Source organism: Tympanuchus pallidicinctus, unplaced genomic scaffold (assembly GCF_026119805.1).
Source record: "Tympanuchus pallidicinctus isolate F22 unplaced genomic scaffold, pur_lepc_1.0 scaffold46, whole genome shotgun sequence".
Classification (NCBI taxonomy): domain Eukaryota; kingdom Metazoa; phylum Chordata; class Aves; order Galliformes; family Phasianidae; genus Tympanuchus; species Tympanuchus pallidicinctus.
The window spans coordinates 625,837-642,566 of NW_026294765.1; the positions used below are offsets into that span (position 1 = coordinate 625,837).

Genomic DNA, 16,730 nt, shown 5'->3' on the forward strand with positions numbered 1-16,730 from the left:
GCTTGAGGATCCGCTGTGCAACTTCCCATTGCCAAACAAACGTCCTTGTTTGTGCGCAGTTGTGCTCAGATGAAGTGATAATTAAACAGGCATCCTGTGTGTGCAGGGAATCTGTGTTTACTCTGCTCCCTCCCAGCTCCTATCTTTCTCTTATCAGCACCGCAGTCTTTCAAATGCGTGATCAAATACGCAGGAAAAGAAGAAAAAAGAGAAAAAGAAAGTACAACCCATACATTGCCCCGTGAATACAGTGTAATATACGCAACAGAAGAAGTGTGAACACACTAAGCTATTCATCTTTAGGCTGCCTTTCTGATACCAGTTCTTCTGAAGACCACAACCTTTCATTTCTCGCACATAGCTTTACTCATACCTGATAAGTGTGCTAAAACATCAGAGGGGACTGGGGAGGTTTGACAACTCCACAACCTCAAAGACACAAACTACTCAAACAGCAACACTCTAGGATGAATAAAGCTTGACTGACTCTATTTTTATTTATTTTAGTCTTAGCAATTCTGCTGTGGAAAGGCTGGGTGTGGATAAATGAGCAACTAGCACAAACCTGTGCCCGAATTCAAGCTTCATCCCAAATCCTCCTGATTTGTGTCCCAGGACTGCATTTCCCAGCACCACTGCTTTCCTCCAGCTCTGCTGCCCAGAGCCACAGCAGTTCTGTTTTCTCTATTCCTGCTGCATTCTACCAAAAAAGCTTTGCTCAGTGATAACTGCATCTATTAGCTTGGGCTAAAGTGTGAGCAAACTCTCACAGAACTCCTTGAAATGCCTTTTTTTTTTTTTTTTTTTTTTGGAGGGGAGGATAAAATCCCCCAAATCTCCCCCAGTGCTCAGATCTGTGTTAAGCTAAACCTGGAAGCTGTCCACATCTTGTTCACACCATCGCCACATCTGGCACACATCTGGAAAGGTTACTGCTGTGCAGGGGTCAACCTGCAAGAGCTGCTTTGGTCCTACAGCTCTCAGCTTTTTGGATGTCTGGCCATAAAGTTTTGCTGCTGCGCTGCCTTTTGCACCCATGGTGAGAGGGGGGTGCTACCCAGGCAGAGAGGGACCCTGTAAAGTTTAACACTTGCGTTTGGTTTTCACATCTACAAACCCAAAATGTTTGGTGGTGACTCACAAAGCATGGAAGTGGTTACACTGGCTGCTGGGGGTCACTCCTACGGAAGGGATCAGAAGATACCATCGAGGTGGAAAAGCTCTTATTGATCCCATTCTATTTCCTACACCAAACAGTGCTGATTCAGTAAACTAGATGTGGTTTCTTGGTCACCCTGAGCTGGATTTGGAGGGAAAATGTTAATGCTTTGTCCTTTTAAGGAGTATGAAATGCAGATACGCTAAGAGTAAGGTTTAAGTCATTTAGGTCTGTAGTAACCTTTTTTATTCAGCTCTTAAAGAAGTGAGGAATAGGGAGCATTATTGCTAGGGCAGCTCCAGGGTCCCATGGGTGGAGGCAATGCTGGAAGTGTGGGCTGTCTCAGACCCCTTCGCCCCTGCCCTCCCTTGGGAAGTGCTGGTGGGTCCCAGAGCTCCCTCTGTGCCTCAGCAAAGCACTGCACAGCTCAGCCCACTGAGCACACTCTGACCTCCAAACACCAGGCAGCGCAGATGAAGGATGAAGATATGATTTGGGGGATGTTAGAGCCAGCTGCAGCACGAGCACCGGTGAGCCTGAGATGCTTTGGGCTACATGAGGACACCTCATCACCTCCAGTATTTGGGAAAATCCTTCCTGGGCACGGGGCAGCCCTGTGTGTGACTCACAGGGAGGTTTTGCTGCTGGGGAATGTTCCCACCACCAAAGCATTGCAATGCGTCAGCAAGCAATGGCTCTGCTGAGGCAGAGGGAACACAGAGTGAAAGGGAACAGAGAGCAAAGGCCGTGTGTAAAGGTTAATACTTGCTCCGGGCAGAGATGAGCAAATGTCTGTGCTCTTAAATAGCAGTTGCTGACAAGGTTGTCTGGCAGCTATTTGGTTTGTTTTTCTTTCTAAAAGACCAATAATTTCCCTTTTTTTTCCACTTTACTCGTTCACACAGTTAAAACAGGGAGTCTGATGAACATCCTTTTGAGATCTTGGGTTGTCACCACCTTCCCAGTGCGGTAGCATTAGTTCACACCTCCCACGCTCAGTGCCTTTCTTTAATACAGTAGAAAAACCTGGGCACTGCATCAGAAGGAAGATTAAGGCAGAAAAATACTTTCCACTAATTTACCACAACATTTTGACTAACCTCAAAATCTTACCATTGTACCTTACCATCTCACCTCTCTGAGATGCATGGTTGGGGGGGCTTCACGCTCTGCTGAAGGTGTGTGGGGATCTGTGGGGCTCATTCACTGCATATTCACTTTAGGTCACTAAATGGGTGACCAAGGGCTGCTGGCACCATCGAGATACTATGCTATGCATGTGCCATGGTTGCCCAAGGAGGTGGATGCCCACATCCCTGGATGCATTCAGGGCCAGACTCTGGCCAGACCCTGTGGCAGGGGTGTTGAAAGTAGATGATCATTATGGATCTTTTCAACCCAGGCCATTCTATGGTTCACTCTGAGGGCTGTGCTCAATGTCAGAGTCAGAATTAGAGTGCTGTTCCTCTTTTAAGCCTTTAGCAGAAAAATGTTACAGGCAGAAAGTCAAGAATTTGGCATTTAACTGATGCTGGGGTGCTCTGTGTTTCTCCTTTCAGCTCACAGGGGACAAATCTGCAGCGCACACATGGGAGTGGAGTTTGCAGCTGCACAGGGCTAACAATGCACACACACTGCCTGAGGGTTCAGCCCCATCCTGAAGCCCATCCCTGCTGGGGCAGGAGTGCTGCTATCAGCTCAGAGGAGCTGCTCACTCCTCCCAGGCACCTGGCATCTGTGGCCTGGGTTTCTAGTGAGATAAGAACTTGTTTTCTCCGGAAAGTTTCAGGGGAAATGAAGTAGTTAGTTTGAGTCAACACGAGAGCCAAATATTCTTTGCTTGTCAGAAAGCCGTGGGAAAGTGCCCTGCAAGATCCTGTGTCCCCAGTGTGTGCCTGCAGCATCCCTGAGCCATCCTCACTGTGTCCCTGCAGCATCTCTCCTGAGTCCTTGCAGCATTCCTCCTGCAGCATCCCACACCCCTCCCACAGCTTGATGCAGAACAAGCAGCCCCAAAGAGCCACGGGGTAACAATGAGATCAGACTGGGTTTGTCCCATGGCCTGGGGCAATAGGAAACTACCACCAGCTTAAAAACTGGCACCAAATCCTGTGTCAGCTTCCAAAGACCTGGGGAGTTTCATGCAATCTAGTTAAATTTAGCATGATTTCTCTCAGGCGCTGCCTAAGGAAGGATTGGTGCTGAACTTGTTAGTATTTGTAATCTTTTCTGTGGCTTCTGATCCTCACTGCAGCATTGGTGTCCACAGCTGGGGACAAAGTCACGAGGAAAGAAGCAGCCCCTTAGGCATGGTGGGAGAGCAGGGAGAAGGGGGGCTGCTCCTGGCTCCCAGCTTGTGGTGATGGAGTGGGAGCTGCAGCTGTGACTTGGAACCCTCAGCCCTATAAAAGCAGGCAAGGGGAAAAATTTCACCCAAATTGAGAGTAAGGGTGGGAGCTAGCATTTCTTCTCTGTGTCTTCCCATTCCCCTCTGCCCCCAACAGTCCAATTGCAGGCCATGTGGTCCAGGTAGGAAAAATCACTGGGGTAGTTTAGGAGGGAGGCACTGTGGGTTTTGGCTTTGGTTTCTGCCCTATTGGGCAGCTCTGAGCACGAGTGCATTTGGGTGGTTTGGTTGGTTCATTTAATTTTGTATTATATAAGTGCTAATGGCTTTTCATGGCCCCAAGTGACAGCAAAGGCTGCAACTGTGTGTGAGGGAAACAGGTGGCTTCTGCTTGGTGCCGAGGCTGTGGCTGCAGAGCTCTTGTGCAAATCACCTCCTTGATAGCAGAGGAACCCGATCTGCTGTGGGACCCCAATGGACAGCGTGAGGTGCACGGCTATGACATGGGGATGGCAGGCAGTGAGCAGGGATGGGAGAATAAGGGGTTCTGGGAAGGGTTTGATGCCTTCCCATGGGGCTGCTGCTTGTGCTGTGGTGTGTGTGCTGAGCAGCACCTGCAGCTGAGTCTGTGCTTTTACCCTAACAGCCCTCAGCTGGGACCATGTGGGGCTGGAAGGTGACTGTAATCAGGTGGTACAAAATTATTTATTATTGCTCAGTCTGTAGCTGTGATAAAACTGCACCAATGTTTCTTGCTGGCTTTGGGGTGTCATTTCAGAAGTATTTCTGGTGGACGATGTGTGGCCCTACCTCATAGTACTCATCACGGCGGATCCAACATGACTGGAAGTTGCAGAGTGAGGCGAGGATGGATCCCCCTGTCCACGCTGCATGTCGCCGCAGCTCTGAGCCCCCCACCTTCATAGTAGTGCTGAATGGCAGGTGACCCAGGAGCTCATTGCACAACCTCTTCTGTAGCCCTTTGAAGAGCGAGGAGCCCCCACACAGGACAATATTGGCACACATAGTGGGTGTGATTTCCTCTGGGAGCTGCGCAACGCTCTTCTGCACTGTCTCCTGGATCGTAAAATCATAAAGGTTGGAAAAGACCTCTAAAATCCAACCACCCACCTATCACTAATATTGCCCACTAAAGCATGACCCTAAATGCTACATCTACCCTTTTCTTAAACACCTCAATGGAAGGTGACCCCACCACCCTTCTGGGCTGACAGTGCCAACGTCTGAGTGCTATTTTGAGAAGAAGTTCTTCCTAATATCCAACCTGGATGCTCACGAAGGAGTCTCCCCAGCTGGACGGAGGGTTGAAGAGCACCTCTGGGCACTGGAAGCGCTCCTTGCTGAGGGTAAGTGTCATCCCATTGGGCAGGGAAATATCCATGGTGTGGGAGCTGGGTGGGAGGAGACACTCGCTTTGGAAGTCATCAGCAATGTAGCAGCATGCATGCTTGATGCCCTCCACCATGTGGGTCATCCCCTCGCTGAGCACTTGCCCCATGTCCTCCAGAAGAGTTGAAAGATACCATGTAAGGCACCGTCCTGCCACGTCTGTCTGATTGGAGTTGCATGCCATGCTCCTGCCTTCCAGCACCGGTACGACACGGGTGGCCTCGTGGCCCATATCCAGCACCAGAGCACTGATCTTGCCATGTGCGTAAGCAGAGAGGACTGACTGAGGGGCAACAAAGAGACCCGGAGTGCCCAGCACCTCGAAAGCCACCTCTGCCATGTTCTCCCGGCTGCTGGTGGGGCTGAACAGTGGCTCTGTGAGGAGCAGCGCGTGGTCCTCAGGGTTCACCCGGAGCTCATGTTCAAGGAGGTACTTCCATAGGCTTTCAGCTGCCTCCCAGTTAATGATGAAGCCATTGTGCATCACCTCTGTGGTTTTAGTGTCAGGGTACAGCAATGCCTCCTCTCCAATAACCACCCTAGCCCTGGCTTCTTCTGAGCTCATACGGTGGCCCACCAGGGTGCTGACCTCAGCGCTGGGGGAATGGTATCCAGAAAACCCTGCTCTGCAGCTCCTTGTGCCCATATCAATCACAATTGGACCCATGCTTGGGCCCTCGCTGCTGGAGCAGTTGACAGTACTGGAGGAGAAGCTGCTGACAGAGTCTAGCTCCAGCTCATCTGGGTGGCACTGATGGAGTATAAAGATTGAGGAATAGTTCTCTGTCTGTAGAGAGTCCCCATCTTGGGAAGGCCCCATCCCACCTTCCTGTGGCCTCTCCATCTCAGAACATTGCCTAGGAAACAGAGCTGGGCAGTAAATTCCCCTGAGTGGGCTTGGGCAGAATCTGCCAAACTGTGACATGCTGGAGGGTACTGTGACATCATCCAGGCTGAGCTGTGGCAGCAGGGGAGAGTACCATGCATGGCATCTGAAGGTACTGGCTACTTTCTGGCAGGAGTGGGGGGACAAAATGAGGATGATGCCCATCGCCAGTTTACACCGGTATGTGTGTTTTGGGGAGGGGTTGTGGTCTGCTCTAGAGCTTGCTCTGCTGTTTCTTTAGTGCTGCTTGGCCAGAAACCAGTGTCTGGGGGCATCCCTTGCGGTACAGTGTGACCAGAGCAGCAGCTTTGTGGTTACACACGCAGAAGGAAAACAGCTCCATGAGTCTTTGTGCTTATACATACCCAAGGAAAGCAGCCCTGTGCTTCCTGCAGGGCTCAGCACTCACAGAAGGCCCACAGTGGAGCTGCACTGTGGGCATGAGAGCTGATGAAAAGTTGCATTGCATCAATGCTCCTCCTCATGCTGCTGTATTGACCAAACTGCAGTGTGAGAAAGCTGCAATGTGAGAATGGTTTCCTCATTTTCTTTCTCTTGCTGCCCCCTAAAGCTAGTGGGTTTTGCTGGATAGGAACAGGTGGGCCTTGCAAAGCAAAGAGGAACCAGATCCAGCAGTGGCTTGGAGGGAAGTGTGAGTTTGTTTCTTGAGGGAAGGTTGGAGCAGCGCCATTCAGTGCTGGTGGTGCTGATGTTTCTCATTTTGTCTGCACCAAGCTCATGGAATCTCATGGAGCAGGGTGGGGGAAAAGGATGATGAGGGACAATTAGCAGCGAAGCAATGAAGGGGATGAGCAAGAAAGATAAAGCCAACCTAGAGTCAGATGCTACCTGTGTGCAGGGCAGGTGGTCTGGATATGGCAGTGGCTGGGGTGGCTTGGGGAAACTGAGTTCTTGTCTCCATTGAGGACCAAGAAGGGTGGGAACATTACATGAGGAGAGCTGGGGATGGGAGGTTAGAGAGGAGCCTGGGTGATACCCAAATGACTTTCTGGTGACTGTTTCCATAGCCAGCAGAATATTTTTGTATATGAGGGCACAAGTGAAGAAGAGTTGCTGAGAAAAGCAAGGAGAAGCAGATGAATCTTCTGTCATTGTAGTTCCTTGTCTGAAGCTGATGCACTGTCTGTTATGGAGCAGCAGTTACCAGGGCAGTGTTGGTGAGGTCTGGATGGAACATAATAGAGAAAGAGAGAATGTGGATCTTCCATGGAGTTAGGATGAACGTGAGGACAGAAATGCAGAGGAATGGCATTTGCACAATGCAGGAATGGGACAGTAGGGGGCAAAGATGTTGCTGGGAGGAAAGGAGCTGAGGCTGGCCTAGGGCATGACCCTGCTGCTCAGCTGGGGCCCTGCAGACTAATCCCCACCACAGGGAACGGGTGGTGCCCCATTCCAGGAACTGTGCAGTGCCTGAGGCCAGGTCATGGCCAGGGCTGGGCTGCCTGTGTCACTATGAGCTGCTGTGGGCTCTGGTTGTGAACCACAGCTCCATAGCAAATGTAGGCACAGGTCCAAGCAAAACAGGGAGAGCATTGTGACATCATGCAGGGATGCTCAGCAGTGCCATGGTGTGTGCAGGTCACTTCCTCTTAGGAAGCAGGTCCACAGAGGGTATCAGCCATCCCCATGGCATGCTCAAGCTGCTGCTGCTCTCTTAGCTTCCTTTCTGCAGCTCTTCAGTAAGGTATCTGGACTGGTATCAAATGCCCTTGGCTGCCTTGGTGCTCCTTAAGTGTACTTCAGCTTTGTTAACTGCAGCATAGCTTTTAGGGGCTGGGTGGAGGAGACTGGCAGGACTGGGTTTGGATGCTCTGCCCATGGTGGCAGAAGTTAGTAAGGTTGGATGTATGATGCATGCCCTGGTTTTCCAGGGAGCACTGGTGGCTGAGCCAGGGAGAGGGGAATGCTTGACATGTCCAGCAGTGGCTCCTTCTGCAGAGGACATGTCTGCAGCAACACCTCAGGAAATGGAGTAGCATGGTATTGCTGGGATGATTTCTTGGCTTTCTGGAGTGCCCTCAAATAGGTCAGAGAGTGTTAAGTGCTGCTATGCTGCATCTAAACTAAGGTTTTTCTGAATTACATCAGTGTTTGTAACTTGCTGTGGTACAGGAAAGTTTGTCCCAGTGCTCTCAGGTCTGTACTGGTCCCAGGGTGCTGCCAGGAGCTCCATGGGGACAATGCAAGGTTTTGTCCCAGTGGCTGCATGGGGCAGCAGTGCCAGCACAGGGGCTGCTGATGTGTTCTCTAAGACAAGTGCCAGCTGCTCCTGGTCTCGGCAAAGCCCTGGGAGAGGAGCAGGAGGTGGCACAGCTCACAGCAGTGCAGCAGCTCTGCTCTGTGGGCACAGCATTTAAAAAAAGAAAACTCAGCACCTCTAGGAATTGGCTCTACAAAACAGCAGTGTGGTGCGTGCTGGCTGTCACATCTCTGCACCCTGCGCTGTCCCACTGTTTGCTTCCCTTGCACCTCCTTGGGTGAGAGGGAGGGGGGTGCTCAGGCACGGCAGGGACATGGGATGTGGGGAAGATGTGGGATAGAGCCTTCAAAGCTGGAGCTGGAAAGTCCTTTGCTCACAGCTTTGCTATCGCGGCTGCTGTCACATGTGGGTGGCACAGAAACCTGCAAAGTCTTTCACAAGCTGCTGCAGAAAGCTTTTAAGCTGGTGATGCTGACATAATCCTGGGTGCTTGAAAACCTTTGTTTGATCAAGCAAAAAGGTTTCTATTCCTCAGGCTCTGCTCTGCAGTGAGGAACCTGACCTGGGAGGTAAACCGGTCCAACCTGCCCTGAGGAGGTTTGCTTTGAAAGTAAAAAGGCAGTTTGCATGGAAACCTTGCCTGCAGTGGAAGGATTAATGACTAATCGTGGTTTCATTAACTCTAGTGCTTTCACTTTCAGCACAGAGTCTAATGATAGCATTGAATAATTACCTAGAGATCAGCACCACCTCCCTCTGTGCTCTGCAGCAAGCTGTGGTGCTCTGAGCTCATGGGCACTGCTGTGGTTGTAAGGGCAGGAAAAGTCCCAGTGTCCATAAAAGTGACATCAGGCCCTATACTATGCGATGCTCAATCAGAGATCTTGATGGGACAGATGCATTTTCTGGTTTGGGATGAAACTGTGTTGTTGGCAATTTCCCATAGTATGAAAATAATTGTGGTAAGAATGCAAAGATTTACCCCAAGACAAGAGAAAATGCTAAACATAATTTATTAAAGAAACATTTTTCTAGTATTTGTAAACATTTTTCCTTCATGAACGGATGACAGGTCTGTGAAGACAATACTTCATCTGTTCTGTCAATGGATTTTTGTGCCCAGATGTGGGAAGAACACACCGTACATGCCCTGCTGAACCTGGTACAGATCTGACTTTCTTCTTAGGCAAAAGACAATCTGGTGGAAAAGGAATAATGTTATTGGGGAAAAAAAAAAGCTTGCAAAAAGGCAAATTTCACTAAACAGACCCAAACCACCCTGCCATAAGATGTCCTTTGTCTGACAGATGGAGGGACTTGGTGAAGGAGCCACTTGCCAAGGCTGCACAGGCAGAAGCCCACACAGTCCCTAGTTTTAAATCTGAGCTTTTTCTTCTCAATCCTGCTGACTAATTTTTACTCCTGAACCTCCAAGGGTAGGAATCCGTGTTCTCTGCAGACTGAGCAAAACAAACACAGCTGCTGATGAAACTGTACTATTAAGAGAGTGTCTCCTATTAAATAAGTATCAGTGAGCAAAAAGGATCTTCTCTGCAGTTTCCTAAGGGATGCAGCTGGAATGCAATCCAACGGTGCTGCTACACGCTGTGTTAAGAGCATTGAGAACAAAATTCTGGATCTGATTACCTATAGGTAATTTTTTCTATATTCCTCTATCAGTATCTTGATTATTCTGAACAGGATTGAGGTTGAAGAGGGGTTTTGTAGGAGATTTTCTATTCAACCTGCTTGCACTTTTTTTTTTTTTTTTTTTTCCTGCAAAATACTCTGGATCTCATTTGTGATCTACTGCCTCCTTCACTAGAGACCAGTTTAGCAAGCTATAAATATCCTTCCCCATGCTCATGTGCACAAATTTGAGAAACCAGACAGTAACTGGAGTAGGATTTGGCATGGGGTTTGCTGTGGCTGTGCTCCCACCATGCTTCCTGTGGCTGTCTGACAGTCCCTCCTGCAGCAGCTCAGATCACTGGACTCTCTTATAGCCAGAAGTGAGGTATGAGAGCAAAAGGGCAACTTACCAGGAAGCATAACAACAGGAGGAGAATGAACCCAAGCAGGGCAAAAACGCAGATGAGGATTATTGCCCAGAACTGAAGCTCTGCAGAGGCAAAACAGGAGCACATCAGTTTTGTTTTGTTTTGTTTTGTTTTTGGACTTGTAGCTGTTTTACCTTGGACAGAAAGAGATCTTGCCCCAAGGCAGTTCAGAAGTACTGTACAACCAGGTGAGGTAAAATCACTAGAAGGCTGCATCTAGCCCTCCTTGGACACAGAACAAACACGCCTTTGTGGTGTTGAGAATGGCAAGGATGTACAAAAACCCAGATCAATGGAATGAGCGTCTAAGATGGTACAACTTCAAATGCAACTCAGGGAGCAGTGGAGCCCTCAGATGGTTTCAGGGGTGTACAGAGAGACAAAATTTGTCTCCTGGACCCCTCCAGGGTGAAAACAGGGCTCAGTGCCAGCAAAACTAACTGTAGTTAGCTGTTGATGGTGAAAGGAAAAGCGATTTTTTCCGAGTACTTCTTTTTCCTGTTTACTGTTGGTAGTGAAGCTACGGCTGTGCTCACCTCCCAAGACTCCTGGATTTTTGGGCTTTTCCATAGGTCCTAATTCCATTCAAACTAAGTGATACTGATTTACTGTAGCTCAAATGTTTGGTGGCTTTAGGGTGAGTCACTCTAAAAACAAAAACACTCACCAGATCTTTTGGAGTCTTGTTCTGCTGTTGAGAGCGAAGAGTAATCTGGAAAAGAAAGGGTGGGACAGCTGAGAAACAGAGCACTACAGAGGTGACAAAAACAAAAGTAACAAAAGTTCCTGCAAAGTCATCTTGGGAGCACTTGCCTTCAACCACTAAACTCTGCTCATCCAGCTCATAGGTGGGGCCCAGCTTGGTGAACCCATCTGTCAAGCGTTGCAGCTCTTCATACACCTCTTGCTTTTGTAAAGTCCTTAAGAAGGGATCATGTGTGAATTTGCAGACAGAGGTGATGCTTGTGTAAGGTTTCCCATGGACTGGCCTGGAGGATGAAAACCAGAATCATTGTTATGGGACAAGAAGAAAGAAGTACAGAGCTGAGTAGAATTAGGGAGAGGGATTCAGCCTCAGATTTGTGCTTGCGAATAGCTATGTAATGTTTCATGATCATAGCTCAGTTTTTTTGTAGTGTCAGCTGGGTGAGAAAGGCATTTGTATAGCCTTGGAATCATCAAATTGTTCAGGTTGGAAAAGACCTCTAAGGTCATCCAGTCCAACCCCAACCCATCCCACCATGCCCTCTGCCCATGTCCCTCAGTGCCACATCTCCATGTTTCTGAACAGCTCCAGGGACAGTGACCCCACCACCTCCCTGGCCTGTGAAATACACCCAGTGTCTCAATCCCAGGCATTTCTAAGAGAAATCAGCTCATCTTTTTGTTTGTTTGTTTGTTCCTCCAAAGGGATGGTGGAGAAGATAAAGTAGATCTCAGGGCAGTCAGTTATCATGACATATTTGTGAATATGTTTAATTTTTAGCTTATTTGAATAAGCCAAATGAGAGAATGAGTGTATTTTATATGTCATCAAGAGCACAAATATTGGCAACGAGGCATAAGCACCATGGCTGTGGCTCTGAATGCCATTTCTGCTTAAATACTCTTTCTAATGAAACGTAAACGCTTCCAAAGTAGGTCATACCCAAAACTCTCCACGGTACAGCCAGCAAAGTAGTTCTTCATGCTACTATTTCTGAATACATTGAGCTGATGGGAAGAAACAGAACAGTTGAGAAAAATGAGTAAATTTAATGCATCTTTAATTTGGACAGGGAAATCATTCCAAGCTATTGCTGTTAACTTACCTCTTTCTCAATTTTCTCTTTGTTCTCTTGGTACATCTGTGACCTGGAGTCCTGCAGTTCTGGGGAGTATGGAAGATTGGTGATTCTGAATTTTAATCTGAAGCTTTCTTTCTCAGACCTGAGAGGTGTTTTGTCAGTTGCTGCTTGAATTGCTAGTTCCAAGCCTGGAAAGTGAAAGAGTTAGGATAAACTCGATGATGAGAAATGGAGGTTCTTCTGCCAATCAGTGCAGAAGAAGGTGCTTGGAAGGCTTAGTTGGTAAAATGTGATGAAGTTAATAGAGTGAGTTGCACTGGGATCTGACAGCAAGTTCCCAAACTACCCTTTGAAATACCAATCTTTCAGCAATATACTAAGCCAGTCAGTTCTTCAGGAATTATATATTTGGAAAATGGTAGATCTGTTTATTCCTCAGTGCTTGAAGTTATGGTAAGTAGTTATCACTTCACTTTTTTCTTGCTTAGCACTGAATAGTCACAGGAGCAATTGAGGACTAAAGGATAGATTGATCCAGACTGAATGGGTCAAAAAAAATGGCTAAACTCTGCCCTCTGTTCAGCAGTTCAGCTTAGTAATAGACTTTTCCCCAAGTTAGAGAAGAAAATGGGGAATTCTGTGGCAGTGAGATGATCTGAATGGAAACAGGGCAGCTGAGATTTAAACATACCATCTACTGAGAATTCTTGCAACTGATAGCTGCTTCCCAACCATAGTCCAGTTGTATTTGAAGTCCCATTCTGAAAAGCCCTTTCAACCACAGCCCTGTTGATGCTGGGCTCTTGCTGGAAGAAGCAATTGCAGTCAACCACTATGGATCCAGCCCTATGGACAGAAACAGAGCTTCTGAGTTAAAAATCTACTGACCAGTGTGAGAGTCTCTTGTCCAAGCCTCTTCCCATGAAAGCAGGACACTAGAGATGTGCCCAATGCTCTCTTTTTAAAAGTAGCAGAGTTCAAGTTGGGAGGAGGAAGGCAGAAGGGTACAGAGTCACCCTTCAGAACTCATTCTTAGGGGGTAAAATTGCTGATGGCAATCAGTAAATACTGATCTGGGGATACCCTACAAAAATCCTGACTGAGTCTGAGTTTGCATCAGTTAAGAGGAATTCAAACTGATGAATTCTAGGAAGCTGATAAGGCATGAACCAAATTGTTAATGGACAGGTAGAATTCTGCAAAGGACAGTACTTGGCTGCTGGGGAACAGTACTGGGGGTTGCAATCTTGTAAACCTTTTTAAATAAAGTTATATTACAGACCTTAGTCTTGTGATACTGCAGTTTAGGAACTGGTCTTGCAGGTTGCTCTGATGGTATAATTGGTTCAGCTGAAAGAAAAATGTCACGTTAAATGAGTTCTGGAGCTCTGGTAGATGCTTTAGGGCAGCAGGAAGGCCTGTAGATGTGGAACAATTTTTTTTTCTGAATATGCCTTCTGTTGTTGGGGTCTGACTTCCAGCTTGGTAGTCCATTTTGTCTTATTTAGACAAGCTGCCATTGTTAAACTGTGCAATTCATTGACTGATGGCTGTCATCTTGATCCATATTTCATGGACAAAACAGACTGGGATCTCAAAGCACAGAATGGTATGACTTCATTTAAAAAGCAAAAGCTGCCTAAGGCTTTGTCAGGTATGTTGATGGATTGGTGATGAAGAGAATCCGTTCATTTCTCAGCAATTTATTATGAATGTGCTGACTTCTGAGTTGGTGACTGTGATACAATGCTGAGTAAGAGTACATTTAAATTTCATGGTGCTCGGGTGGAGGCTTAAAACCACATGTAAACTAAAAAATTTAACTGTCTGAAAAGCCAGTCTCATTTTTTAGATTCTAGAAAATTTTGTTCCCAAATGTGTGTTGTTGTTTTTTTTTTTTGTTTTTTTTTTTTTTTTAATTAAGCAAACAATAGTTTGAATAAATACGCACTAGTTGCTGCAGAAGTTGAACAGTGCAGATATGGTGGTATTTGAACTGCAGCTCCTTACCTTTTTACTGATGCTTTCCAGTGCTGCTTTGTATTCTGGAGACTGAGAGTCTGGGTTAGTTAAGTTTTCATTGACTATTCTAAAGCTCAGTTTGTATCCTGTTATGGCTGGAGCTTTATTCAAGACAGGCTTTCTGGTGGTAGCTGTGTCTGTGAGGTGGAAACCTAAATTAAAAAAAGGTAGAGTGCTTTTATTTTTACAGCAGATCTATGCACACCACAAAAGCAATGTGGGTACGTCCATGTTTAGTTCATATGATGTAACAGTGATGTTGTGCAGGAATTTGTATGATTTAAGGGATGTAAGTGCTCTTAGACCAGCAACAACATGTTGGCTTTTTTTTTCTTTTTTTTTTTTTTTGCCTTAATGCCAAAACATACTGAATCCCAACAAACCAAAGGGAAAAGTTCATTAGTATTCCAGCCCTGATGGAATGGGAGAGGGAGGAGTGCTTTCCAAGTGATGAAAAATCGTTGCTTTTTAACTGCTTATGCATGCTTACCATTAACATGCAGACTGTTCTTCTCTAGGCTGTAGTGCCCTAGTTTGGTGATGCCATTTGTCATGGTGCTCAGCTCGTGATAAACTGTTTCTCTGTCAAACCTGGCCATGCTGACGTTGTTTTTGTAGCTGCAGACAGCATCCACACCTGTGTCACCTCTGCGTCTCCCAGACCTAAGTGAAAATGTTAGACACATGGTTTAGGGTGCTGCTGATGCTTACAGAACACCCTGTGTGATTCCTATGAATAAGTGCACCGCTCATTATATCTTTCAGTGGAATGTGAAGAATTGTGGCAGCATTTGAATACCAATATAATTTCACCATAAATAAATTTGGGAATGGGAAAGCAGTTGCCACTGACTTCTATTTTCTGGCATCAGCACGTGTAGTAACTTATGCAAGTGTAAGTTGCGTGAGAACAGGCAAATAGATAATTGAGCTTTCATGAATCTTACCTAAACCTCATCACTTTACATCCAGTGTAGACAGAGCTTATGCTGCTTCTTTTGAACAGAGGGTCAATCTATTTAAAATAATAGTAATAACGTAAATTTGAGAACTTGAAAGCATACCAGATCACTGTAACTCAAAATGGGCAGGGCCAGAGCCAGACTTACGTAATGTTTGATAACTTTCTCTGTGGAAATGAATCTTTGGGAATTTGGTGCATCCAGATCTGCAGTATATTGGAAGTTGGTCAAGGTGAAATTAAGTGTGAAATGGCTGGTTGTTGGGCTTGGAGCAGTAGTTACTCTCAGATCTGTAATCAAATGGGAGAAGGATTATGATTTTACAGTACAAAAAGCTATACTTGGTTTCAAAGACATCCACAATCTTTTCAAACTTTAAGACTACTCCAAGGAACCTGTTTTTGGCAAAGCACTTACGTGATCTCTGGAGTGGTTCGTTATAACCTGAAAAGGAAATGCAAGAGAAATATTCTGTGAGTGAACCATACACTTAAAGAATGAAAGAGGGGATAATTAAATGGATGATTCAGGAATGAATCACCAGAACCAGTCCCTGAGGGTGTGAATCTGTTAAATTCTTGCTTGGGCAGAAAGAGCCTTTTATATTATGAAGGACTACAGTGAGAAAATACATGTACTGCTTTAACTAAGTGGGGTAGAGAGATCAGGTGAAATGTTCATATGCAAGTGAATTATTGCTGTCAAGACTAAAAATAATTCACTCTTCAATGCAACGTAGAAATTAAAATCTTCAAAAATGTCAATGTGAAAATGTTCTTGGAAGCATACACTTCATCTTACACAAATCATGCAGAAAATTCTAGGATCACTTTTTCCTTACATTTACTTTTATTATTTTTTTTTAAACTGAAGAGTTTCCTAAAGCCCAGTGTGGTTCCAGACTGCTCTGGTGCCTGGAGGACTGAAAGTTATGCACTTACCGTTGACATAGAGGCTCTCCTTATCCAGTTTATAGATTCCTAATTTGGTGATGTTGATTGTCATGGTCCTTAGTTCTTGATAAACTGCAGCTTTGTCAAAATTGGGCACTTGGGAGCCATTTCTGTAGCTGCAGATGCTGTCTACTGCTGTGCTGTTTCTATTCGTCACTGACCTGAGAAATCAAGTAGAATCAAGTTTAGTTGTTACTCGTTCTAAAAATCTGTGGGTTTTCTTCTGATGTTATTAAAAAGAGAAAAACAAGACAAAAGAAGCAATTAAAATCTGTCCACAAATGTCAGAGATAAACTGCAGAGGTTATTCTGAGATGTTGGTGCTATAGCACAAAGGCTTTGTAAAATTAAGCACATAGAAAAATGCATAAAAGCATTATTGCTGACTTCTTGAGAAAGGAAAATAAGGTTTTAAGTATCAATCAAACGTAAGTAAATCTGCTACATTGCTTACCTGAATAGTATTGCTTTGCAGCCAATGAAGTCAGGGCCAATGCTGCTTTTCCGAAGCAGAGGGTCAATCTGACAAGGAAAGGTCTCTGTGAGCATGGGTAATGCAAAACACTGGGTGATTAAGAACACCGTGATGTTAGCTTACATAATGTTGCATTATTTTCTTGGTAGAATTGAATATAGCAGAATGGGATCTCCCTAGGTCTGTAGTGAACTTGAGGTTGGTTATGGTGAAGTTCACTGTGAATTGCTGTATTATTTGTCCCAAGCTTTGTGTGTTGAATGGCTTTTCCACTGTAAGAGAGAAAAAATATGCAGATAAGCAAAAACAAACACAAAAAAAATCATAAGATGCAATATTATCTGGTTTTGTCTTTATAACATTTACGTAAGAAACTTATGAACATGACCATAAACTGGAGGTATATGGCAATCTCCTGAGCACAGTGAAATCAGAAAAAAAAGTA

The 16,730-nt window shown here is 45.8% G+C and overlaps 2 protein-coding genes across 2 annotated transcripts in view; both read right to left on the reverse strand.

Moving 5' to 3' along the window:
* Window positions 1-4,280: 4,280 nt before the first annotated feature.
* ACTL9 (actin like 9) lies at window positions 4,281-6,928 on the reverse strand. The gene is made up of 2 exons (XM_052702717.1): window positions 4,792-6,928; window positions 4,281-4,583 (listed from the first exon to the last, which is right to left on the reverse strand). Exons 1-2 carry the CDS (start codon window positions 5,965-5,967, stop codon window positions 4,281-4,283), a joined length of 1,479 nt encoding a protein of 492 aa, XP_052558677.1. The 5' UTR covers window positions 5,968-6,928.
* Window positions 6,929-7,173: 245 nt separating this feature from the next.
* The window catches only part of MUC16 (mucin 16, cell surface associated), a 31,187-nt gene continuing 21,630 nt past the window's right edge, over window positions 7,174-16,730 (reverse strand). The window contains exons 50-65 of the mRNA XM_052702609.1: window positions 16,409-16,557; window positions 16,265-16,332; window positions 15,799-15,971; window positions 15,275-15,301; window positions 15,005-15,147; window positions 14,843-14,910; window positions 14,386-14,558; window positions 13,884-14,047; window positions 13,156-13,223; window positions 12,565-12,719; window positions 11,898-12,061; window positions 11,735-11,799; window positions 10,900-11,075; window positions 10,754-10,798; window positions 10,069-10,148; window positions 7,174-9,224 (exon numbers count right to left, since the gene is read on the reverse strand). Of these exons, the coding sequence (XP_052558569.1) occupies window positions 9,129-9,224; window positions 10,069-10,148; window positions 10,754-10,798; window positions 10,900-11,075; window positions 11,735-11,799; window positions 11,898-12,061; window positions 12,565-12,719; window positions 13,156-13,223; window positions 13,884-14,047; window positions 14,386-14,558; window positions 14,843-14,910; window positions 15,005-15,147; window positions 15,275-15,301; window positions 15,799-15,971; window positions 16,265-16,332; window positions 16,409-16,557 (1,814 nt within the window). The 3' untranslated portion in view covers window positions 7,174-9,128. The remainder of the gene's footprint in view (window positions 9,225-10,068; window positions 10,149-10,753; window positions 10,799-10,899; window positions 11,076-11,734; window positions 11,800-11,897; window positions 12,062-12,564; window positions 12,720-13,155; window positions 13,224-13,883; window positions 14,048-14,385; window positions 14,559-14,842; window positions 14,911-15,004; window positions 15,148-15,274; window positions 15,302-15,798; window positions 15,972-16,264; window positions 16,333-16,408; window positions 16,558-16,730) is intronic.

Bases quoted from the DNA above. Each gene is read 5' to 3' on its own strand.
- ACTL9 (XM_052702717.1), bottom strand. From the start codon at position 5,967: ATGGGCATCATCCTCATTTTGTCCCCCCACTCCTGCCAGAAAGTAGCC. The intron at 4,584-4,791 runs GTTGGATATTAG...TTTACGATCCAG, and splicing joins ACTCCTTCGTGAGCATCCAG to GAGACAGTGCAGAAGAGCGT.